Source organism: Pelecanus crispus, chromosome 3, assembly GCF_030463565.1.
Source record: "Pelecanus crispus isolate bPelCri1 chromosome 3, bPelCri1.pri, whole genome shotgun sequence".
NCBI classification, from domain to species: Eukaryota; Metazoa; Chordata; class Aves; order Pelecaniformes; family Pelecanidae; genus Pelecanus; species Pelecanus crispus.
Genome location: NC_134645.1, coordinates 34088988 through 34113698, shown reverse-complemented (window position 1 = coordinate 34113698; position 24711 = coordinate 34088988). Strand labels below are relative to the sequence as shown.

Here is a 24711-nt window from a genome sequence, read left to right as displayed (position 1 = left end):
GACTGTTTTCCGCATTGGTATACTGTAGTATTTTGCTGGTGTTTTTGGTGGAAGTCAGCGCTTTGTTTTGAGACCTATCAGATCATGCCCTGAGCAGAGGAATGAGCACCTATGGGCGAAGGTTAGGAATTCCGATAGCAGTGCCTTGGCTTGTGGAGTTGACCCTGTAACAGAGAGTCTCTGAGAACTGTAAAATGCATCCATCCTGAGCACATCTGTCCTTTTTCCTCGCATGAGCAAACTACAAAGAACCGACAGACCAAAATGCAGCCGCATACTTTCCAGAAAATGAAAATAATCTGTGGTGTGTGAGTTGGATGGTGTTGACAAAAGAGGATCTATTTTTAAAATGCTGTCAGAGGCCAGATTTGTACTGAAGTATCGATAGAGGTTTTGGAAGAGCAAAGGAGATTGCAGGTATCTACCAACAGAGTGCATCAGACGTTTGGGATCGGAGGGCCAGTTAGCAGCAGATCCAGTACTACTGTGCAAGGGCTGTCGCTAACATCAGAGTAAGTAGGTTAACTGTTTTTCCACTGCTCTCTAGTTATGCTGGATGGAGCGAACCTTTCCAAAAAAGACAGAAAGGAAGAAATCGCTCCACCATATTTTAAAGGAAGAAATTGAAAGCGCAGCTCTGGCAGCTGCGGGCGCTTTCTCCTAGACGTCTCGGAGTGAATTTTTTTAACTCTACGGTTTCTGCTGCATCGGAGGGAGGCAGGAGGGAGAAGGGGATCAGTGTGAACGCACTGGAGGTCAAAAGCTGCTGGAAGGCAGGCATGGGAAAGATCAGTGGTTCAGTTTTTACCGCAAGTTGTTAGCGTTCAGTAACTGACTACAACCCAAGTATTACAAATATGCTCTAATTATACTCATAGTCAGCAATATATCACTACAGATTGCTGATAGGTCTTTGTGGGGCATTTTGTAAAGTTCAGACTAAATATTTTTAGCAATGAGGAGATTTAAAAGGAAAACTATAAGAGATATTGTATATACCCTAAGGCATATTTTGTCTTAAATATTATCCTTGGCCAACTGTACTGTATAAATACAGTAAATATGAATAGAACTGGCAAGATGCCAATCTCCTGGGATGAATTTTAGTCAAGAAGGTATTTATGGGATATAAATAATACTGTGTCAACATTTAAAGAAGGGATCTGATTAGTTTTGAATTTATTCATATTAATCTTTTCACATGCTGTTAGTTTAAGGCTCAAAGTAAAGTTATGCTAAGGTTTACTGATAGTTTGCACTGAGGAAGTAAGGGGGCATCTGGCTTGACAGTCCAGTTGAGGTTAAAGACACATCAAGCCAGAATATACGTGGAAATTCGGTGAGTCAGGGACTGCTGGACCCAAAACCAACAGATGTGAAAAGTAGTGGCGGAAAAAAATACTACAAAGAGGTTTGGAGAAACGAAAAAGCTTTTGTCTGTCAAGCATGCCTGCCTGCATTGTGCTCGCGACAGCATGGATTAGATGCTGAAAGTTTGAATCTCTCCTAAGTCCAGCTGGCAGTCAGAAATTGAGTTGTTTTATGGAGCGGTTTAAAGAGGAAGCTGAGCGCAACATCAGAGAGAGTTCTTGCGAATTCTGTGCCTAGGTGAAGTTACCCGAGTAGATGCTTAATACTGATTTCTGTAAAAGCTGGATCACATTAGAAGTTATTACTTATCAGTGCTTCATTGATACTTAAGCTAGTTATTTATTTGAGGCTGGGTGATAAATAACAGACAGAAATTTAATGCCAGCACAATTAAGGATTGTGAATTGTAATACTAATGCATAACTGGGATAATCGAGAAGAACGGGCAGCACGTGTATGTGGGGCCTGGGGCCCAGTTCTGTCATCTTCATTCATGGCAGTTTTTATCACAGTCAATGAGCTGGTCGGTACTGATCGGTTAAGGCTAGTGCAGGTAAATGTTCAGGTTTCCTGCATTCTTGGAAATAGGTCTGTAAGTACTCACTAGCCTAAGAAAACACAGTTCTTCTGGGTTTGGGCCTGGTTTTGCACAGATTTTAAACTACTTTAGTATGAAGGAGCCTCCACGGGTTCTAGCCTGTACGGGGTGGTAGGATTAGTCTTCTCAGGAGCTCTGTACCATGAATATTGCTTTACATAGACCGTCGTTCTGCTGAATATTCGCCTCATGAAAGACAACATTATAAACTGACTGGGCACAATGACATGCTTCTACTTTGTCAACAAGGACTCGATTTACCAGCAATTATATGTATGTGGGCTCCTTGTCTTCAGGGTACCAGAATTACTCGTGCAGGAGCAGCCATGCCTCGTGTCTGCCGGCACTGACTGCATCATTACCATGATGTTAACAGCTACGGCTGCGCGGCTCGTCTGTGTTTGCATTTAGCAGAACACAGAACTTAATCTTTCAGGATTTCCTATGTTGTTAATGATACGGAAACAGTCTCAGAAGGAATACCTTATTTTAAAACCTTCTAGCTATGCTGGCCCTATGGTCGTGCTCTGGAGCACCTCTCGCAGGAGGCGTTTGCCAGGCTTACTCTCTGGTTTGCAGAGAGGACCTGAAGCAATGCGAAGGCTTCCCCAAGGAGAGACCTGGGAGAAACAGTTCCTTGCTCCTGGTTCATGAATGGCACTTACTGCAATCTTCCTAGGTGGTGATGAAAAAAACCAGGAAATTGCAAATGGCTTTAAAAAGGGGCAGGGTAATTTTCTGGACAGTCATCCTCTACATACTAAGAGGGATAATAAAATAACATGCTCTGGTGCACTAACCAAGGGCAGCTGAAATCAAAGAGAGCTCTCTTCTTCCACTCCCACTCATGTGGAACGGATGGTAGGGTGCGCCACATGTGTTTCCTGCCTGCCTTCTGAATCACCAGCAACTTGCTGTAAGCAAGGTGCCGGGCTGGGAGAGGAGGAGGTCCACAAGCCAGTCTGGCATGGTACGTGGTCCCTGTATTTCTTCCAGAGGGTGAAACCTACAGAAAAGCAAAACACCTGTGAGCCCCTTCTTCAGTGTTGCAAGGTCAGAAGACCTGCAAGACAGAAGTGTAGGGCTGTATTCCCCAGCTCTTTCTATAACCCTCCTTGAGTTTATCTCCAGTGTCTATTTTAAAGAGACACTTTCACTCTGATTTGGTGAGTGAAAAGGTTAGATGTGCATCGTTGCCCCTGTCACTCCCCATCCCCTAGCCCACTGGCAGTGTGAATGTTTTGCAGTCCCAGAGACCTATCTGGAAATGTGCCCTTGTCTTCTGCTCGTGGCTGGAGATGTGCAGGGAGTGCCCAGAGCTCATGGCACTCATGCTGGCTCCACTTAATTGCAAGACTGGGTGTGAGTAGGGGATTGTGCGAAGAAAGCAGAGCATCATCTTTTTAGCTGCTGGTTTTAGCCTTGCTCATCCTTGCTGCACTGTGTGAGAACAGTAGTGGTCGTCAGGATGACTGCGTTACTTTGAAGTTACTACTTCTAGTGTTTTGCTGTCAGTTTGAGATTCCTGCCTGCACCAGAGCTGAGCAAAAAGATGAATGAGAACTCCTGGCTGTTCTCCTCGGTGAGCTTCTTCAGCACGGTTCTAAAACATGCACGGAGCTTCACACACATGAATGGACTCATTAATGTTAAGGCTCTGTGTATGCCTAATTAGCTTCCTGAATTGGGGCCTGGTTTATGGCACATTTGCAGGGATGAGCAGAGCCAGACAGTTCAAATCCCTCTCGCTGTGTTGAAATCTGTCATTTGGGCGTCAGAGCCCAGTGAGAAGGAAATGCTTTACAGGATTTTTTTAGAGAGGAAAGAAGAGGCTCTTCAGTACTCCCGTGACCCCAAAGAAGGCTGACCCCGTTGGGCAGCTGGCTTATTTTGCCTTTGCAGTGTCTGTGCTAGACTGCTTCTGTGTTGCAGATAAAGAGAGGAACCCCAGGGTATGGTGACAAAATGAGCCATGAGTGAAGACACACAAATGTTTCCGTTCCTGTTGTGAAACCACATGCTGCACATTTTCAAGCAGGCAGTTTTTAGCTTGAGGATGATACGCTCCCCAGGTATTAGTTAACGTAATACTGTGTTACGGATGATTCTGCTGATTTGTTTAGACTGAAAAGTTTGTTTTGGTCATTTGTTTAGGGAAAGTTTGCATCCTGCCTTCAGCCACAGGCTGTTGGTTGTTTCCCTTTCAATCCGTGATGCGGACTATTAGGTGCCTAGCTCCAGCATCGTTGTCTCTTGGCTTCCTGTAGTAGTCTTGTCTGAAGCAGCTATGTTTCTTCTTAAAGCAGCTCCCCCACGCTTGTCCTCGCTGCCGATAAGTGATTGCATCTGGGCATCCAACTGTACAAGACATACAGCTGCAAGGTGTAGAGAAGAAACTTGAAGATTTGTCTGTGACAAGAGGATGAGGAGTTGAAAAAACACTTAGAGTGAAGGGTTGTGTTTTATCTCCTTCCAGTGTGACCAGTTGTTTTTGAATTTATGAATGACTCATGAGCCTGTTTAGTGCTGTGGTTCTCTTAGCTCAAATGGCACAGGATCGGCCCTGGAGAAATGAAGTGGCAGACCTGGCTTTGTTAGACCTGTCTGGTGAGCAGGTTTTTACATGTTTTTGGTGCTCTGCAAGTTGGGCCAGAGTAGAGAAGTTGCCTCTTGGGTAGCATAGCGTTCTCTAAACCAGCCAGGTTTTCCAAAGGGAACCACATGGCAGTTCATGCATGCTGCTTGGAAAGCTCCTGGCTCCTCACGGAGATCAGGTGGGATGAGTTTAGGCAGCAGCGCAGAGAGACTGCTCGTTCACTGTGGAAGGACAGGCTCCACTGAAATACATCTTGTGTTGCTGTTTGCGTTCCAGGAGATGCTAGACTTCACAGGCATCCCTGCAGCAGACTGATGGCTCAGAGTGTGGAGAGGGTCTTCAGAACATCTGTCCCTCATTCAGGTTTTAATTTGGACAATGAGCAAGGGTTCCTTTTAATTTCATGTGTGATGCTCGTTGACATGTTCAGATCTTCATTGTGTTGCTGAGCTTTTTCCCACTGAAACCCCCTTAGGGCAGGAGTCTCTTTTTGTTGTTATATAAGACCTAGCACAGTGTGATGCTGACTTCAGGTTATTACAAATAACTGTATAAAGTATAAATGGTAAGTTGACCTCATAGCTGACCCTGCTTTGAGCTGGAGGTTGGACTAGATGACCCTTCCAACATGAATTAACTTGTGATCCTCGTACTACTACACTTTAATACAAGAAAAACAGTGCATTGTGTTTCCGTTTTCATAGGGTGGTCTTGATTCAAGTATCATCAAACTTCTAAACGTGTTGTTTTCTGTCAGTCTTGGATTTGTCCCTCTGTTGTAGCTTTCTTCCACCAAAATGTTCCTGTTCTTCTCTCCCTCTGCACCCATTTTTCTTTTACTTTTCTGGTGTGAATATTGCTTTTCAAATAGGCATGGTAGGTTGCGTGAAAATAGACTACTGTATTACACTTCAGCAAAAGCTGTGGCATCATTTTAAGCAAACTGAAGGAGGGGGAAAGGGAAATGTTGTGATACTGACCTTTCACTTTGCTTGTTTGGCTCCTTCCCACCATATCTAACCCACACTGCACTGACAAATACCACATCTGTCTTGACAGTCGTGTTCACAAATAACCATTCATTCACAACTTGGAGCTGCTGTAAGACTCCTTATGGGTTGCTTAATCTGACAGTTGTACATTTGAGCAGAGACTTTGAAGAAAAGACCTTGCAGAATGACCGTAAGTTCAGTCTGACTTTGTGAAAGCTAAGAGGGAGGTCTTGCGTGAAAGAGGATACTGTACTTAAGTATATGTGTGCGTGTGTGCATGCGTGCACACACGTGCGTGCATATATTTAAGAGCATTAAAACATCTGTTGTTGCCAAAGCCCAAATTGGAATGTTCTGGGAAAGATAATTTAATTTTTAGCTTCTGGATTCATTTCAGTGATGGTAATTTCAACACTTCCTGGGGAGAGTCTATCAGTGGTTATGTGCATCCAATGCAGCAGTAAATCTGTCATTCTTTCCATTTCAGTTTTTCAGGCTTACAACTTCGTTATTTTTCCCTGTTTGGCTGGTGTTAGTATCCAGTGTTTTCCCTGGCTTCATCTCTCTTAAACCCCTGCCTTGAATTTTAAAAGGCGAACTAAGCCTGTTGAAGTTCCTTCTCTTACTTGTTTTTGTTTACGTATAGCATTTGCAATTCAGCTAGCTCAGCTGAAATAGTGATGGTAACTTATCTTTACCATAGTGATGATTGAAAGATAGGAATCAGAACATGTTGGTTTTCATTCCTTGGGGGGGGGTGGGGGGTGGGGGAAACAACCCACAAAAAAATCCCAACCCTGTGGGTGGACTTTGTACTTAGGAGGCTGAAAAACTAGTAGATCTTAGCAGCACTGACTCTTTTGAAGTGGTCAGAGAGTACCTAGCAATCCCATACTTGATGAAGGCTTCTGCACAATACTACTTATTAATCCTGAGCCCACAGTTCTGTTTACAGATGATCTCCAATACACCAAACTGAACAGAGAGTAGTCCTTGTTTATTTGCGTGGGCGTTGTCCAATATGTATAAAATGACTTTTTTGGGCTTTGGGCAAACAGTCATGAAGACCTTGTCTAGGACTGCCAAGATGTACGCTAGGAAGAAGAACACCTGCAGAACTTTCCATGTGCCAAGTGATGTGTAAAAATGATGCAGCAAATTTACCCTCTTTAGATCCAGCAGTGGGTTGAAATAATGGCAGAAGTGGCTGGCAAGCACGGTGTGCTCGGGGTCTAGCTTTCACCAGAGCCTGTGGCAGGCTGCTGCTCCTTGTTCTACCTCTGCTTGGCTCTGGTGGTGGTCCAGGTTAGCAAAGCCGAGAGACATCTCTGCTCCCCCATGAATGTGACAATGGAGGGGCAGCTCTGTACTTTGCATTGCAGTTCCTGGCCTTCATGCTTCGAGGGTTTGTTGCAGGAATCGGTCCAGTAACAGAGCACTTGATGAATACCTAGTAAGCAAAATTTATGGATACCAGGGGTCAGGTCCACTGACATATGCAGTACTGGCAGTTCATTTCTTCATCCAAATGCCTGCAGTGGGTATAGGGGATTTTTGCCCTCGGGGAAAGATAAGTGGTATATTGTATTCTCCAACATGATAGGGCGTTTTAAACTGCCTGGAGATGTGTTGGATCCATGCAGATCCTTGGTGTTCTCATTCTCGCCCAATCTCTAAGAGATCCAGCCCAGTTTTCTTGGCTGTTGTAGTTGGCTCTGGGCCTGGCAGAGCAAGGGCTGTGTATGTCTTGTGCCAATCACTGCTCTATACTCAAATTTTTCCTCATGCACGCTTTGGAAGTGAAGTAGCCACATTTCAACATTGAGGTACGCTGAAAGATGTCTGTACGTTTCGTTTGTTGTGCTTGTTGCATGTTTACCTAGCATATAATGGCAGGCTATTGCAGCAGACATACATACATCTTTAGGTTTGTGAGTGAGGAACAAGTTCCAGCTTTCTTGAAAATAAATCTGCTGTTCTGATCTGGTGGTGTGATAGGAACGAAGAGGCTCCCTGCCAGGATATACAGTTTGGAAAGCAAGGGAGCTAAGCGAGCAGCTTCGTCCCAGTTAGGATAGGCTAGGAATAGATTGTTGGGGGTCTGAACTTTCTCTCCCTCTTTGAATCTGGATTCCCCCATGCCAGCTTGCATTTCTCCCTGTTGCTAGGAGCCATGTATTTAGAAATTTCACATTCCCCTTGCTAATCAGGGAAGAAAAGAGCCCCAAAAGGATCTAGGAAAAGAGATCTTTGTAAAGGTGGCCAGAGTCAGAGTTACAACAATATCATGTGTCTGAAGGAACTTACCTCCTTCCAAGTTGGAGTCCTATTATTTACCCACTTTATTGGGAGACTTAATTTTCTCTGGCTGGAAGTGTATTTGTTGAGGTAGAGTCTGGAAAGGAATCTGCCTCATGCACACTTGCCACAAGGCCAGCTATACATGTGATACAGTCAAACCTTTCCATTTTTCTGCCTTTTGAGAGTATGTTCCCCAGATTAAGGGCCCAGGTCCAAAGCCTGCTGAAAGCCCTGGAAGTCTTTCCATTGACTGCAAAAGTCTTTGGATCAGGTATTAAGTGCCATTCCTTTGTTTCAGGGAACAGCCACATCTTCAAGAGATACTGGGACATATTACTGTAATGTGGTGGTTTCCCTTTTATTGAGTTGCCACTGGAGATGTTCTTCTGCATCAGGCTTCGCAAAAAAAAAAGAATCACTTTTAAAAATAAACACCTTAGTAGCTTATTGATAGAAGCATTTGATGGCAGATGTCATCTGGGAACAGCATATGGCAGCAATATGTCAAGAATTGCAGAATGCAGAGAAGGAGGCATGAGTTCACGTCCCATACTTCTTAGGTATTCCACACCTCCCCCTGTCTTAAATAAATGACCATCTGACTGCAAAGGTCTTGGCAAATAAACATGCCATAATATATCTCTATCATCCTCTCTACAGCAAGTTTTTGTCTAGAAGCTCATCACTCCACATCCAGAGGCTTCTTATAAACATGTGCAAAATCAGGCCTCAGCGCCCAGAGCAGGGAAGAATCTAAAGGCTGTGAATAAGAATGTGGCAAATCCCTGTGCAATGGACTGTAAAGAAAGGTCAGGACTAAGCCAACAAGGTGTTTTTATGTTATCAATAAAATCTTGGAAGTCAGTCCTGAATAGAGCTGGAGCCGGGAGAACAACTTCTGAAAGTCAATTTGCTGCATGATATATGCGGAGTTTACAAGCTGGAAAGCCAGGTAGTTTGGGAACAGGAGCTGTGCTTATAGCATGAAGGTGCATGTGGTTTTACATAAAGCCTCTCTGACTTGATATGTCTCAAAGTGGCTCACGAAATAACGAGTTAACTTTTGAGGTATGTTTTTTGCATGGATGAAAAGTTGGAGCAATTTAATTTGAGCCAGTAAAGCCACTCCAGATTTTTCCTTGTGGTGTTGAAACTGGAGTCTGTGCAGTGATTGTTTAGGCAAGCAGAACAGTCATTGTGGCCGGGGTTTTAAGCAGCACCTAAAGGAGTGGTTCCTTTGTAGCCTTTGAGAATCCCAGCCTTTTATTCAGATGAAGCCTGAGTCAGGTAAATCTGCTTTGCTGATTAGAAATGTCCTGAGTGCTGGTTTGTATCATGTTTTTACTACTACTGTATACTTTTCAAAGCCTGGGAGGACTCAACATCCACCACAGGTTGTTGGGTTTTTGTTTTTTAAAAAAAGAAAAAAGCTTGGTTTGTATTTTATCTATGTGGTACTTCCCATGTCCTGTTGGGGTGAGATTTGATCCGAAGCCGTTTGATGCGGGATACGAAACAAAAGGCCTTGGTTCTTCTTTAATCTAAGGCAATATTACAGTGCAACAGACTGTAAAGTGCCTTAATGTAATGTTGTAAACAGCTGTAAACAGCCAGACCTGCAAGCAGGTTTCTGATTGAACATGAAATTTGCCTTACAGCTGAAGGAGATACTCATCTCAGCAGGGGTGAGGTGTTCTTCTCAGGGTATAACGTTCCAGGTCTGTTCACACTCATAGCTAATGACTGATATCTTACTGTACTTTAGAAAGGATGGGACTGATGTTGCTCTAGGAGGCTTTGAGTTATGGTTGAATGGACACTAACAGATTAAAAAAAACTGGAAGCCATCATGATGGTCTTCTGGTTGCCCTACCTGCATTTTCCAGGCCATTGAGTTTTGCTGAATTAATTCCTTTTTGAAAGGGAGCTCACACCACACTTGGTAAATTATTCCAGTGATTAATTACATTCACTAGAAACAAGCATCTTTGTGTTTTAAATTGTTTAGCTTCAAGTTCTAGCATTTGAATCTGGTTTAAACCTTCACTTGCTATTTTGAAGACCCGTTATCAGATTTGTGGGCATTGTGTAGGCACCTGCAGAAGAAGGAAGTTTTGCAGACAGGAACTAATCTGGCTGAGAGCAGCTGGCGTGGCTGCTGGAAGACCCTGCAGTGAGGCAGCCAGGAGCTCAGCGTGGGCTGCTTTACCTGACTTTGAGTGTGTTTCAGATCCATAGACTGTGATCGAGCCACAGCTCTTTTAAGTTTAATATGCTGTGCTCCTTGAGATAATTCCTAGCCTTTTCAGTTATTCTCACGGTTTCCCTCTGAAACTCCTCTGCTTTATTCGTATACTGCTGAGATTGTGGACAACAGTATTGGACACAGTATTTCAGCAGTGTCTGTGCCGTTATCAAGTACATGCATGATGCAGACTCTGCTCTAATTCAGTATTACACAGTTTATGCAGCTAATTTCGGCAGTAACTTTGCCAGGAGCTCTATGAGAAGTAGAACTGAACAATAATGAGAATGATCATTCATCGAGCTTGGAGGTGCCACCGAGGTTAAGTTGGCCTATGCCCTGCCTCAAAACTGCTTCCATAAAGAAAAAAAGATGTGTCATTGTCATAAGAGACCCTCTTCTGAGGGGAACAGAAGGCCCAATATGCAGACCAGACCTGGGACCTGGGTTAAAGATGTGAAGAGAAAGCTTCCTACCCTGGTATGGCCCTCAGATTATTATCCATTATTGATTTTTCAGGTAGGCAGCGATGAAGTTGCAACCAGAAGTCCACGGGCAATCAAGAGAGACTTCATGGCCTTGGGATGACTGGTTAAGGGATCAGGAGCACAAGTAGTGTTCTCCTCTGTCCTTCCAGTTGTAGGGAGTGATGAGGGAAGACACAGGAAGAGCCAGCAGATCAGTACTTGGCTCCAAGCCTGGTGTCACTGGCAGAATTTTGGGTTTTTTGATCATGGGTCAGTCTACATGACAGTAGGCCTGCTGGTGACAGACGGGGTGCACTTGTCTCAAAGGGGGAAAAGGTTCTTTGCACAGGAGTTAGCAGGGCTCATTGAAAGAGCTTTAAACTAGATTTGAAGGGGGAAAGGGATGAAACCAGGCTCGCTAGAGATAAGCCTGGGGGTGGCACGCCAATGTTTGAGGGATGGTGTGCTAGTGAGGTCCTTCAGTCTGCCGTCTCAGTGGAGGTAGGGGGTGGAGATCCATGCAGCAGCAAGGACACAAGGATTATGGATGTGTTAGAAACCGTGGAAGTGCCTGAGAATGGTCACATAGGAATCAGGGCTTCTCCCCCCAGCAAGGTGGCAGGATCAATAGCCCAACTGAAGCGCATCTACACTAATGCACGCAGCATGGGCAAGAAGTAGGAGGAGCTGGAAGCCATTGTGCAGCATGAAAACTAGGACATAGTTGCCATCATGGAAACATGGTGGGATGACTTGCACAACTGCAGTGCTGCAATGGATGGCTATAAACTCTTCAGAAGGGACAGGCAAGGAAGGAGCAGTGGTGGGGTAGCCCTGTATGTTGGGGAGTGTTTTGATTGTCTAGAGCTTAACAATGGTGACAGTAGGGTTGAGTGTTTATGGATAAGAATCAGGGGGAAGGCCAACAATGCAGGTGGTATGGTGGAAGTCTGTTACAGACCATCCAACTAGGATGAAGAGGCAGATGAAATAGTCTATAAGCAGCTGGGAGAAGTCTCACAATCGCTAGCCCTTGTTCTCATGGGGGACTTCAACTGACCAGATGTCTGCTGGAAATACAGTGGAGAGGAAACAGTCTAGGAGGCTCCTGGAGTGTGTGCAAGATAACTTCCTGACACAGCTGGTGAGTGAGCCAACTAGGGAACGCGTCCCACTGGACCTGTTGTTTGCTAACAGAGAAGGGCTTGTGGGTGATGTGATGGTTGGAGGCCACCTTGGCGTAGTGATCATGAAATGACAGAGTTTTCAATTCTTGAAGAAGTAAGGAGCAGGGGCAGCAGAACTGCTACCTTGGACTTCTGGAGGGCAGACTTTGGCCTGTTTAGGAGACTGGTTGACAGAGTCCCTTGGGAGGCAGTCCTGAAGGGCAAGGGAGTCCAGGAAGGCTGGACATTCTTCAAGAAGGAGATCTTAAAGGCACAGGAGCAGGCAGTCCCCATGTGCCGAAAGACAAGCTGGTGGGGGAGAAGACCAGCCTGGCTGAACAGAGAGCTTTGGCTGGAACTCAGGGAAAAAAGGAGAGTTTATGACCTTTGGAAGAAGGGGCAGGCAACTCAGGAGGACTACAAGGATGTCATGAGGTTATGTAGGGAGAAACTTATAAGGGCCAAAGCCCAACTAGAACTTAATCTGGCTACTGCCTTAAAAGACAATAAAAAATGTTTCTGTAAGTACGTTAGCAACAAAAGGAGGGCTGAGGAAGATCTCCATCCTTTATGGGATGTGAGGGGAAACATAGTAACAAAGGATGAGGAAAAGGCTGAGGTACTTAATGCCTTCTTTGCCTCAGTCTTTAATAGTAAGACCAGTTGTTCTCGGGGTACGCAGCCCCCTGAGCTGCAAGACAGGGACAGGGAGCAGAATGAAGCCCCCATAATCCAAGGGGAAATGGTTAGTGACCTGCTACACCACTTAGACACACACGAGTCTATGGGGCTGGATGGGATCCGCCCAAGGGTACTGAGGGAGCTGGCGGAAGTGCTCACCAAGCCACTTTGAATCCTTTATGAGCAGTCCCGGCTAGCCGGGGAGGTCCCTGTTGACTGGAAGTTAGCAAATGTCATGCCCATCTACAAGAAGGGCCAGAAGGAGGATCCAGGGAACTACAGGCCTGTCAGTCTGATCTCTGTGCCAGGGAAGGTTATGAAGCAGATCATCTTGAGTGCCATCACGTGGCATGTACAGGACAACCAAGTGATCAGGCCCAGTCAACATGAGTTTATGAAAGGCAGATCCTGCTTGACTAACCTAATCTCCTTCTATGACAAGGTGACCCGCTTAATGGATGAGGGAGAGGCTGTGGATGTTGTCTACCTGGACTTCAGAAAAGCCTTTTGACACTGTTTCCCACAGCATTCTTGTAGAGAAACTGGCTGCTCATGGCTTGGACGGGCTTACTCTTCGCTGGGTAAAAAACTGGCTGGATGGCTGGGCCCAAAGAGTTGTGGTGAATGGAGTTAAATCCAGTCGGCGGCTGGCCACAAGTGGTGTTCCCCAGGGCTCAGTATTAGGGCCAGTTCTGTTTAATATCTTTATCAACGATCTGGATGAGGGGATTGAGTGCACCCTCAGTAAGTTTGCAGATGACACCAAGTTGGGCAGGAGTGGTGTTCTACTTGAGGGTAGGAATGCTCTCCAGAGGGATCTGGACAGGCTAGATTGATGGGCCGAGGCCAGCTGTATGAGGTTCAACAAGGCCAAGTGCCGGGTCCTGTGCTTGGGTCACAACAACTCCATGCGATGCTATGGGCTTGGGGAAGAGTGGCTGGAAAGCTGCCTGGCAGAAAAGGACCTGGGGGTGCTGGTTGACAGCCACCTGAATATGAGCTGGCAGTGTGCCCAGGTGGCCAAGAAGGCCAACAGCGTCCTGGCTTGTCTCAGGAATAGTGTGGCCAGCAGGACTAGGGAAGTGTCCATCCCCCTGTACTCGTCACTGGTGAGGCCGCACCTCAAATACTGTGTTCAGTTTTGGGCCCCTCACTACACGAAAGAGATTGAGTTGCTGGAGTGTGTTCAAAGAATGGCAGTGAAGCTGGTGGAGGGTCTGGAGCACAGGTCTTATGAGGAGCAGCTGAGGGAACTGGGATTGTTTAGCCTGGAGAAAAGGAGGCTGAGGGGTGACCTTACTGCTCTCTACAACTACCTGAAAGGAGGTTGTAGTGAGGTGGGTGTTGGTCTCTTCTCCCAAGTAGCTAGCAATAGGACAAGAAGAAATGGCCTCAAGTTGCGTCAAGGGAGGCTTAGATTGGATACTAAGAAAAATTTCTTCACGGAAAGGGTTGTCAAGCATTGGAACAGGCTGCCCAGGGAAGTGATTGAGTCACCATCCCTGGCGGTATTTAAAAGACATATAGATGTGGTGCTTAGGGACATGGTTTAGTGGTGGACTTGGCAGTACTAGGTTAACGGTTGGACTTGATGATCTTAAAGGTCTTTTCCAACCTAAGCAATTCTATCATTCTAAGTAAAAATTCATATTTGGGTAATTATCCTCCAGGGTGCCCCCCTCCCCAAGTCCTTTTCAGAGGTGCTCTCAGGATGGAGTCCCCTGCTCTGTAAGTATGGTCTAGTTTCTCTGTCCTAGACTTGTATTTTCATATTGGTTCTACTAACATTTACATGTTGAGAATTCAAGATTCAAGTCACTGTATTCACGATGCATCTTCTTCATTATTGGTCACATCCATATCATTATTTCATCTGCAGTTGGTTAATAATGGTTTAGTTTCCTTCCAGGTGATGGATAAAAATATTAGATAGTAGAGTACAGTAAAGTGAGCCTTATAGAACCTTGTTAGAAGCTTGTCTCTCAATAACAGTTTCCTGTCTACCATTGTATTTTGAGTCTCATAAAAACACAAGGCTTTGATTTATTTACTGCCAGGCCATGTTGGTGTCCTGTTGTTCCTGTTTCCTAATGAAATCATTATGTAGCACCAGCTTAAATGTCTTGCAGCTATGCAAGTACATTATATTAAAACAGTTGTCTTACCAACAGGACTACTGGTCTCACTAAGATCCTGGACCAGTGGGATCTGTTTTGCTTGAGCTGTACTCCCTTAGTTACTCTGAGCTGATTCTCATTCCTGCGCTTTGCATATTTTTTCTGGGATCAATATAAGGCTGACTGTATATGTGAGATAGCATGGGTTGCCCTGCTTAGGCATTGTATGTTAGCAAGTATGTTCTGCCTCAAATCCTTAAGATATTTTCCAGTGTTTGGGATTTATTGAAAGCCAGTTTTAATGATTTAGATAGTTCCTTGGACAGCTCTTTAAAAAGTCTTGATGCAAGTTATCTGGTGTTGCTTGTTTTACAATGTCTGATTATAGTAGCTATTGTTTTAAGACCTTCTGAGTTGCCGCTGGAATAAAAAATAATAATTGTCTTTTCATATTATGATTGCCTGCCTTTTTTATCTACAGAAGTATATTTCATATTTCTGTATTATTATTTCAAGAGTTTTATCTTGTAATGGATGAATATCACTGTTAAGCTTCCTTCATACTTAAGTAAATCTCATCTTTAAGTTTTTTGGCCATGAAGCTGGTACGCCCGTTTGATTTTTCTCATTTGTTATCTGCAGTTCTTATTTTCTGATATATAGTAGTTCTCAGCAGCTATTACTTTTACTTTTCTTTGTAATATATAGTTGGATTTTTTAATTTTATCTTCTTACACTTGCGTTTGGTTTCTGTCACACAGTTTTCTAACCTGAGTGGTCTTATTTGTTGATTGCGGAACTATGTCATTTCTGCCTGTCTAGCAAAGTAAGCATATGTCCGTTATCCTTTCCAGTTTTCTCTGTAAACACTTCTGTCCAATTGATTCAGCTCATCATTGTATTCATCTTTGTATGACTGTCTCCTTCATAATATTAAACCTGAATTTATGCAGTTCTTTGGGACTTCCTGATTTTGTGCAGAACATGAGGTGATCACTTCTACCTAGGCTATGAATCTTTTCCTGTCACATCTGGGTAACCAAAGTACCTCAGTTCCATCTTCAAAGTAAAGCGATACCTACATCTGGCTCCTTGAAGGTGCTTAATTGTTGAAGTGCCAGGGGCCTAAAATAAGGGGTCTGTAGAAATGCGCTGATCAGAGAGTTACCATATCTCAGTAGGAACCAGATATAAAGGCATAGCCTGATAGAGTTGGTTGCACTTGTGCTGGTGGGAGCGGTGCCACCCACAGCTCCTAACTGCAGAGGAAGAAGTAGATGGTGATAGCTTATCTAGTGCTCGTACAGTTGGCAGCTCTTCCCTCAGAGAAGCAAGGGGCCAGACTCTCCAGCTGTGAGGTTGGTTGTGTTGCCAGAAACCATCATTTTAGATGGCAAATAACGTTTTGGGGTTTCTTTTACACGTTCAATAGCACAAGACATGGGAGACCTCCAAGTCGCTGACTCAGTTGGTGACTCCATGTTGCAAAGTACTTAGTGGAGGTGTTCTTCCTATCCCACCCAGAGGTCTGAGCCCTTAACCTATAAAGAAATTTCCCTTGTGTTAAAAATATTGTAGAGGGCATGATGGATCATAACTCATCCTAGTAACTGGGACTTAGTAAAAGGACCTTGGAATTAGGAATATCTAATAAGAGTTGATACTCTCATTGAGTCCATCCTCTTAACACTAAACTGGAGCTCACTCTAACAAGTATCTTCAGGGAACAATCTGGTTTTGACAAGTTACTGTATAAAAAAGAATGACCAGATATTAAACATCAGTCTTCTCTCTAATAGCCACGATTTGATAGCATGATTTGGGGCTAGTTGTACATGAAGCTCTGCAGATGAGCTCCTGCAAGCTTTGTTGTACTGTACTGTTTGTTCTGCAACTCCTAATCCTTCCATGTCCGTCTCCGTGGTAGTCTCTGGGCTCAGTGAGCAGCCCCATTTCCCATGCAGTCCATGAAGCATTTTAAGGATCTTCAGAAGCTAGCTGCCTGGGAGCTTCCTAGGCCAGTTGGGGTGAAAATTAGAGGAAGGAGTTGAAAGCCGAGCACCTCCACATGGGCAGGCAGGTGTGCATTTCCTGCATGCAGGCAGCTAGTGGCACTAACTTCTGCTGGCTGGAGAGTTTCCTTAAGAGAGGTCTACAGTCTCTGTGCTTTTCTGTTCCTGATTTACACTGGACCAGGGTGTAAATAATTTTAATTGTAATTACTGTTGTGAAGCAGGAGAGATTGCATGATTTTAGTGTGGTTAAAAACTTTCACTTCCCTCTGTCTCTAATGTTCATCTATTACCCACTGTCTTTATCTTAATCATTTAAAGATGTGTTGCCTGTGCTTTGAGCCTGTGAATCTTGACTTCTCTGCAACACAAAAATATGTAGTTTTCTTTTGCCTTTCCTTCTCCGTTACACTTTTACTTTGTGTATAATTCCTTTTTCTTCTTTTTTTTTTTTTTCCTCCCCAGAGTGAAAGGGTTGGACAATCCAACCTGCTTTTCTTGAAAATGACTTGCTTTCATTTCCTCCTCCAGCCAGGGAATAGTTTGGAAAGGCTGTTCTCTGGACCCTTGGCCGAGCAGGAGAAGGCAGCCAGCTGCACTGCTTGCCAGGGGAACAGGAGCGCTTCCTGGCAGAGGTGGGGCGAGAGGAACAGAGCCTGTGCCGTGGGACTCGCTTTCATCTCCTCTACTCTCTGCAAGGCAGTCCTGAAATTTCCTGACCGCTTTTAAATCTTCCAGTTAGAATAGCTGAGCAGTGAGGCCCACTCGTTTTTTAAAAAAAAAAAAAAAGTGGAGAGAGCAACTTGCTCTTATAAATAGCAGTAGATTAAAAATACTGATCTGTGCTGGGCAATCCAGCGCAAGTTTCTCTGTGTGTGATTTTTGAATACCCAGTAAGGGAAGATGGGTGCTCTCATGTGCCTGGTCACCATCACTGTCACCTTGTATGAATCCCCTTTTTGTATAATTGTCCACATATGATTCTTCTCTTAAGAATAGGACCTAGGTCTATGGTTTGTCCTGTTCCATTATATTTACCATATTTAGGGTTGGATGCCCGCTGTAATGTTCTGATTCCCGTATCTTTTTTCTTTTTCAAGTTCTGGGTATATTTAGATTTGTGGGTTTGGTTTTGGAGCCCTGAGTGTTGCAGAGTACCTGAGCCCTGTTGCTGAGGTGAAGTGTTGGGCAGGAGGAGTGCTTCAGCATTGCATTCTGGCTTTGGGCACCTGCAGACAAGTTGCTGTCAGCAACACTGCAAATGCTTTACTTCATGGAGTATTCTTTGAAATGAAATTTTGCAGGTTTCCTCATAAAACCTAATTAAACTTAATTCCTTGGTCTCCATTGTTGGGGCCTTTATCAGAAATACACAAGTGAGAAGACTTCTCTTCTAATCCTCCAAGAAGAAATTTGGAAGCATCTATCCTCTTTCATGGTTTCATCACAGACATGTTTCAGAAGAGGTCCCTGTGTGAAAATTTCTCCCATGGAGAAGACTTTCTGTTATCTGCCTCCAAGTCTGACATACCTAAATCTGTCACTGTTCTCTTGCCTTCTTCCTAAGGCATTTGAGAGAGATCTGGAGATGCCATGGATTCTCATGCTACCTTCATAAGTGATATATCTCTGTATCTGTAATGGTTCAGCTTTTATCATGAACCTTAATTGAAGTCAGCAAATGATGAGGGGTTCCTGGCTTGACCTGAAGTCACAACTGCCAGAACCACTGGTGACAAAAGGTAACTCAGATGAGGAGCTGATTGCTACACTTGCATCAACAGTGATGGGAAACCTCAAAGCAGTACAAAGCCTCAGTGTCACGATGCAACTTCTCTCATCCTCCCGTGCACTTTTCCAAGGTGGAAGAAACAATTTGTTTGACATATGGAAGAGGCTTTGTTTTACCTGCTTTCGTGAAAGTCTGGGTATGGTGAGATGAGCTTTACGAACTTCTAGTTTGGATTGTGGCAATTCATGCTCTTCAGGTTGGATGCAAAAATTGCCTGTAGCTGACTTGGCTAAAAGCGGCCAGTACCACTGAGAGCAAATACATCACATGTGCTGTGCAAATGGCATCTCCTTCAGAGTCTTTTTGGTAAGAATTCATGTTTCTGACCGGAAGTTGGAAAGCTTCTGAGAGCCCGGGATCCTTCTGCCTTAGAGACTTTGTTAACCTCAAGTAAATACCAAAACACCCATCTTACTTCTAGCATTATGAAGCAGTGGTTCTGTTTTTGGGTCCTGACAGCTAAGCAGGTAGGCATGAGTACTCTTAGTTCAAGGGCATTGGCAACTATTCTGTGTTGTTTGTAATTTTTTCATCACTTTTGACAAGGAACTTTAAACTTTGATTGATGTCACCAAAGAAAAAATTCTACATGAAAGCAGTCTTGTTCTTCTATGCCAGAAAAAATGAAAAAAGAGAAAGAAGTTCACTCTGGATATTCCTTTCCCCCCCAGCTCCCTTCGTCTTATTGAGAGGTGCTAAGTAAAACATCCATGGGTAGGAATAGTGCAGCCGGGGAGGTTGTAACTGCCCATGTTTAGTGAGTCAGGGCTCTCCACAGCTCCTGTAACAGAGATCCTTTTCTTTGCTCCCATTCTGGTCCTGCTAGTGCATCAGCCAACTTTCACCCCGTATTGCAGCTGCTGACAGGTTTTCTGATGTGTGGAGCCAAGGGCCAACCACAATTTGTCCATGTATTTACAGGGATCATTTCACTCCAGTAGAAGCGCGGCCAAATATTTCTTGATAGAAACATGCTTCATCCATCTAACAACACTATCCAATTGAGGCAAAGTGAAGAATGCCGTAATATTTGTATTACAGTAGTTGCTCAAGCCCCAGTGAGAGATCAGGACCCTGTTGCATGAGGCGCTGTTGATCTTGCAGTACTTTGCACAGCCCTACAGACCTTCCTGTCTAAACTGACAAGTCAGATGATGATGCTCCATGGTATAATCAGTTACACTGCAAATGGCATGTGTGCTCGAAAGCAGAGGCTTTCATGTGATCTTAAATATTTCTTCAAGTGATAGTGTTCATCATCTCGTGGCTGCACTCATCCAGCATGCTTATCTAGGACGTGATCATACATGAGAAGTGGAGAAACTTCATGTGTTATTCAGTGCTACTGGTGTTTTTTTTCTGTCTTGCTTTGGTTTTTTTTGCAGGGCCAGACATTAATCTTGGCCTTACAGCCCCAATAACTATTATTTCTCATCAGCAGCATGGTGAGTCTGAAAAGAGAAATTAGAGTCAAGACGATATTTTCCCAGAAGATTACAACAGTTATAATGGAGGTCAAACTTTTGGCTTCAGCTATTGGACTGTTTCGCTTTAAACTTGAAATGCACATCAGTGAGAGCAGCAAGTTCAAAGTTTAGCATGAAATAATGCCAAAGACTAAGGAAAAAAAAAAAGGCATATCATAGTAATTTTAGTAAAACTTCGCCATCACTCTTCACACTGAATATAACCTTTCAAGCAATATAACAAGCAATCCCAAGACAATGAATCAGCAGTGAAGGAAAGCACTGTACAATATAGCATCCTGATTTGAGGAATTCAAGACCAGGGGATGGAGTATCAGTTATAATTATTTACTGTGTTGTTTTAAGCATGAACTTGATATTAATACCACAGAAAATGTACTCATTATACTTGCATTATTATACATTTCAAATATCTTGGTATAAATTCCTTTAACGCAAGGCTTATCTCTTTAACTTAAGGAGCTGTTACAGTTTATTAGCTAGTAGCAGGATAGTTGCAGCAGACTTCCAAGTGCACTCCCCAGGAAACAGAATGCTTCGAAGAAACATTGTTAAATTTTTAAGTTAATCTGTCTGTATGTCTGTGATTAATAGCATGTAGAAATCATTCCCACACGAAGGGTTTTAGAAGCCTATCACTCACTCTGGCTGCAGTGGGAGCTTTCCGTGCATGGCAGCTTCAGCTCCATGCTCCCAGCTTACCTTGCTGCATACTGGGTACGGCTCTGGCTGGCTGGAGGGCAGGTCTGTTGATGTTAGTAGAGTACATGTATTGATGTGCACCCTCTGGGACCTGACCTAATGACATATGTTCCGGAATTACTTTGTATAAATATATCTGATGCATATAGGTGTAAGTAGATGTATTCATAAAGCTTGCTCAGGAACGTGAGCTGTTTGCCAACAGCAAGTTATCACAGAAGAAAAACGGAGCTGGAGGGACTTCAAGAGGCTGCTCTGTTGGTCCTGCATTAGAAGAGGGTGTAGACTGTAGCTGTGATATTCCAGATAGGTATTTGTGTAACCTTTTTTTTTTTTAAAGGCTTCCAGTCACCACCACAGCCTCCCTGTGCAAATTGTTCTAGTACATCATCATTATCCTTGACGTCTAAAGGTTTTTGTGATATCTAGCACAAACCTTCCTTGCTGCAGCTCAGAACTACTCATGATTTATCCATCATGGACATGGAAAATGGATCATTCCCCTGCTTTTTGTGGCAGCTGTTTACATACCTGAAGGCTGTCTTTATGTAACACCTTCAGTAGTCTCTTTTGGCTGAGCAACCCAAATTTACTCATTAGTCCGTGTTTTATAGCTCTGTAGTAATCTCATTCCTCTGCAGCACCTAGTTGGGTAGATGGTCCTGTTTTAACTAGGAACTGCTGGTACCTGCTTTCTCAGGGCAGTTTTCCAGTCTTGGAGCCTACCTACTGTATTTTTTTGTCTAGACCGTGTCTCCCTCATTTGCTAATGGACATGCCAGTGTCCAAACTTACAGAAGTCACCTGTGGTTTCTCCTCTACTTGCAAAGCTTGTTATCCAGTCCTGAAGGCACTTCAGGTTGTTTGGAAACTAATTGCTTCTGACAATTCATGTGAGCTGTTACTCAACTCGTTGTTTTCTTCCAGGTGCTAACAAATAGTTTGTTTGAATATTTTTCCACTGTTTTTCTGTCTTTAATTCCTCACTACTTCTTATTCCCCTCACCTCTCCTCCCCACCCCCCACTTTTTTTTTTAATAGACAGCATTGGTTGCTCTATTCCAACCTTCTGGTACTCACTATATTTAAAACTATCTTTTCTTATATGTAAGTGTAATTGCTACTAGAAGCAATAAGGAACAGTAAAGTAGATAAAGAGTAATGCATTACTTTGTGGCAGATCTTTTCAAGACTTTAGGTAAGTGTAGAAAAATGTGCAGGTGTCCACAGTCCTTTGCATCCAAGGCTGTGCATTAGACCTGCATTGCTTGTATAAGAAAGGTAGAAGAATGGAGAGAGGGACTGAATGCATCTGTGCCTGCATCTCTGCCTCTAATCACGGTCTGTGTCTGGGGTTTTTTACATTGTGCTGGGGTCCTTGTTCACCAGCTGGTTGGTTAATTGGTTTGTAGCTTGCTATGTACTTGGAGAAGTGAGACAAACCTTGGAAATCCCTTCTGTCGAAATATATTGCAAACAGCGAACTGCGTTGCTGGCTGTGTGTGAAAGTCGTTTGTCAAATTTGAACAGTGTCACGATCATACCTTTTTTGTTTTAAAAATCAATCTGAGGGATGATGGGGAGCATTCTGTAGTATCTTTTACTCAGGGGTCTCCACAGATGCCTACAGGAGGCTATCAAACGAGAAGAATAGAGCTCAGCTGTGACCCTCCCCATCTTGCATTATTGTTCCTTTTTTTCAGGTGGAATTAGGATTTGATGGCCTTTCAAAAAATGGAAGCTATGAAAAGAATGGAGAAATAACTTCCAAGTGTTTTCTCTCAGGCCTCTATTTTGAAATAATGAAATGAATTAAGAAGTAACTTTTTCATACTTTTTTCAAGGAATCAAAACAAAGCTGTATCATCTTTCTGACTGAGTGTACAACATTGGCTAGGTTTGCTATTCCAGAGCATATAATTGATATTTATGAGAAACATAATATTCTGGGTTCTTTGAGCTTTGTTTCTGTGGTTAGGGACTACTTGAGTTTCATGCCAGCACAGTACCTGGCCCAGGTCTCTAGGACAGTGGTGCTTCGTCTCCTCTGATTATTAGTGATTTCCGAGCATCATTTTTTCCAGTGGCCTATATTTGATCACATAGATTATGCTACTTTGCACATGAGCTCATCTTTTTTACCTTTCCTCTCTCTTCCCTTTTGCTTCAAGTCTCAGTGGCTCCCTTGCTGTATCCAGGTGTCTTTCCCTCCACCTTGGGGTAGCTGGCAATGGAGAAGGGGGCATTATGTGTTTGCAGTGCTTTAGGCAAGCGGTGCCACAGTTTAACCAGAGATGTGGTTTATCGTAAGTAGGTGCTGTTCACCTAATCGTTAGATTAGCACTTTGGTAACTTATTTTCAAAATGAACTACATGTTCATGAACTGGATCCTTAGCTGCCAGAATTTCAAGCAGCTGTGTCCACTGTAGGGGGAACTGCCCTGATTTATTCCAGCTGAGCTGAGAGCAAGAGTCTGTGTCTGATGTGCTTGCATTGTATTTCTTTTAAGTCCTTTCTGAAGTCAACTGCAAAGTTTTAGTTTTTGTAAGTGGCAAATATGGAGGGTAGGTGTGCCATATTTAATCTCCTCAAAACTTATCAGTGTTTCTATGTGAGAAGTCACTGATTACTCCTTCCTTCTAGACAATATAGTTAAGAGAGCTATATACATGGTGGGGCAGAAGATGAGATTACAAAGGATCTGTTTGGCAAGTGATCTGTTTCCCCACCATTGCTGGCATGTCCTTTTTCATTTAGTCTACTTTTAAAAGCCAAGTGTGGAAGTTTTTGGAAGTTGCCCTTTGCACTACTTTTAGAGGCCACCTGGGTTATTGGTTTAAAATAGACACTTAACTGCCAGCTACAGTTAGGTGAAATATGGAACCACATCAAACCAAATAGAAAATGACACTGAATATCACAGTCTAAAAAGACGCTAATTAATTTGGGCGGGGGGGGAGGGGGTTGGTTCTTCACTCTTTCTGGTCCACTCAATTGCCTTCTAAATTTTTATCATCTTGAGGCCAGGAGTGCCTAACAAAGTAATACAGCAGTTCCGTAACTTATCTTAGTGAGCAAGGTGGACTCCAGGGTAATGATATTACTGCCTTAAAAATTGCTGTCACTTTTTGATGATTACATGCTTCAGATGTCTCTGTATGGTTGAGTTTTGACCCATTCCATTACCTTTCATATAGGTATTTAGTCTTTGTTGTCTTTCATCAGACTCTGGAGCTGCTAGATCTCCTTGCTTACCTCTGACTTCTCTCCATTTTGACACTATCCTAATGGAAAGAGATGTCCAGCAGTGAAAGGAAGCTTTTTTTTTTTGTGTGTGATCCCAGTTAATTTATGTAGTAAAAGACTTATTTTCACCTTTCCTTGCAGTCTGAGAGCACATTATTTTTGGTGCAGTGTTGCAGTGAGAAGTCATTTATCTGCCATACACCATCAACACTTGTTGTCGTGCCATGTCCTTGCAGTTGAACCAGTTTTTTGGATTATTTTCTCAGTCATTTTAATATTTGTGATTACTTCTTATCATGGTTTTGCGCCTTCTGGGTTCCAGTAATGCTTTTGTGTATATAAAATAACCTACCGTTGTGTAAATTTGAAAATGGCAAATATTTGTTCTTTGTTACTTGGCGTGACTACATGGTGGTTAGCTGGTGTCCCATACTTCTCCTTTGAATGTGTCATCCTGTAGTGTTACAGTATCTGTGCATCAAATACACAAAGCCAGGAAAAAGGCATCACCTCCTCATTATAGATGTAATTCGCATGTGCATTTTGAAGACACCTGTATTAGGAATTCTGAGGTTCCACCTCTGAAATGTGGAGCTTTACGTTTTGATAGTAGGTCAGTCTTGGGCTTGGTAGAGCTAGAATAGTCCTGAAGCATACTGTGTTTTGTGTAAATATGTACAATATTTCACTGTCACGTGTTCTTTTGTATTGGTGTTGCGCAGGACTCAGCCTCCAGGGTATGCAACCAGTACTTCAAACAAAACACCCAACTCAACAACAAACTCTCTGGACAGTTCCATGTTTCACAACCTACTTGCCAGTGTGATGTTACCTCTGAATATGGTTCTTAAGGAGCTTAAGTAGCCTGTGTAATTTGTGCCAGTGTCATAGGATTAAAGCAGTACAGACTATTTCTGAAGCCATGCTTCTGTAGGCA

General features: G+C 43.5%; 1 protein-coding gene across 2 annotated transcripts in view; it reads left to right on the top strand.

Moving 5' to 3' along the window:
• Positions 1-24711, top strand: part of TGFB2 (transforming growth factor beta 2) — a 65849-nt gene that overhangs the window by 1882 nt on the left and 39256 nt on the right. Inside the window, exons 2-4 of one of the 2 annotated variants that reach the window (XM_075707571.1) lie at positions 15366-15374; positions 21358-21389; positions 22869-22875. The exons of the other annotated variant lie outside the window; for it this stretch is intronic. Coding sequence (XP_075563686.1) covers positions 15366-15374; positions 21358-21389; positions 22869-22875 — 48 coding nt within the window. The remainder of the gene's footprint in view (positions 1-15365; positions 15375-21357; positions 21390-22868; positions 22876-24711) is intronic. 2 annotated transcript variants of the gene reach the window in all.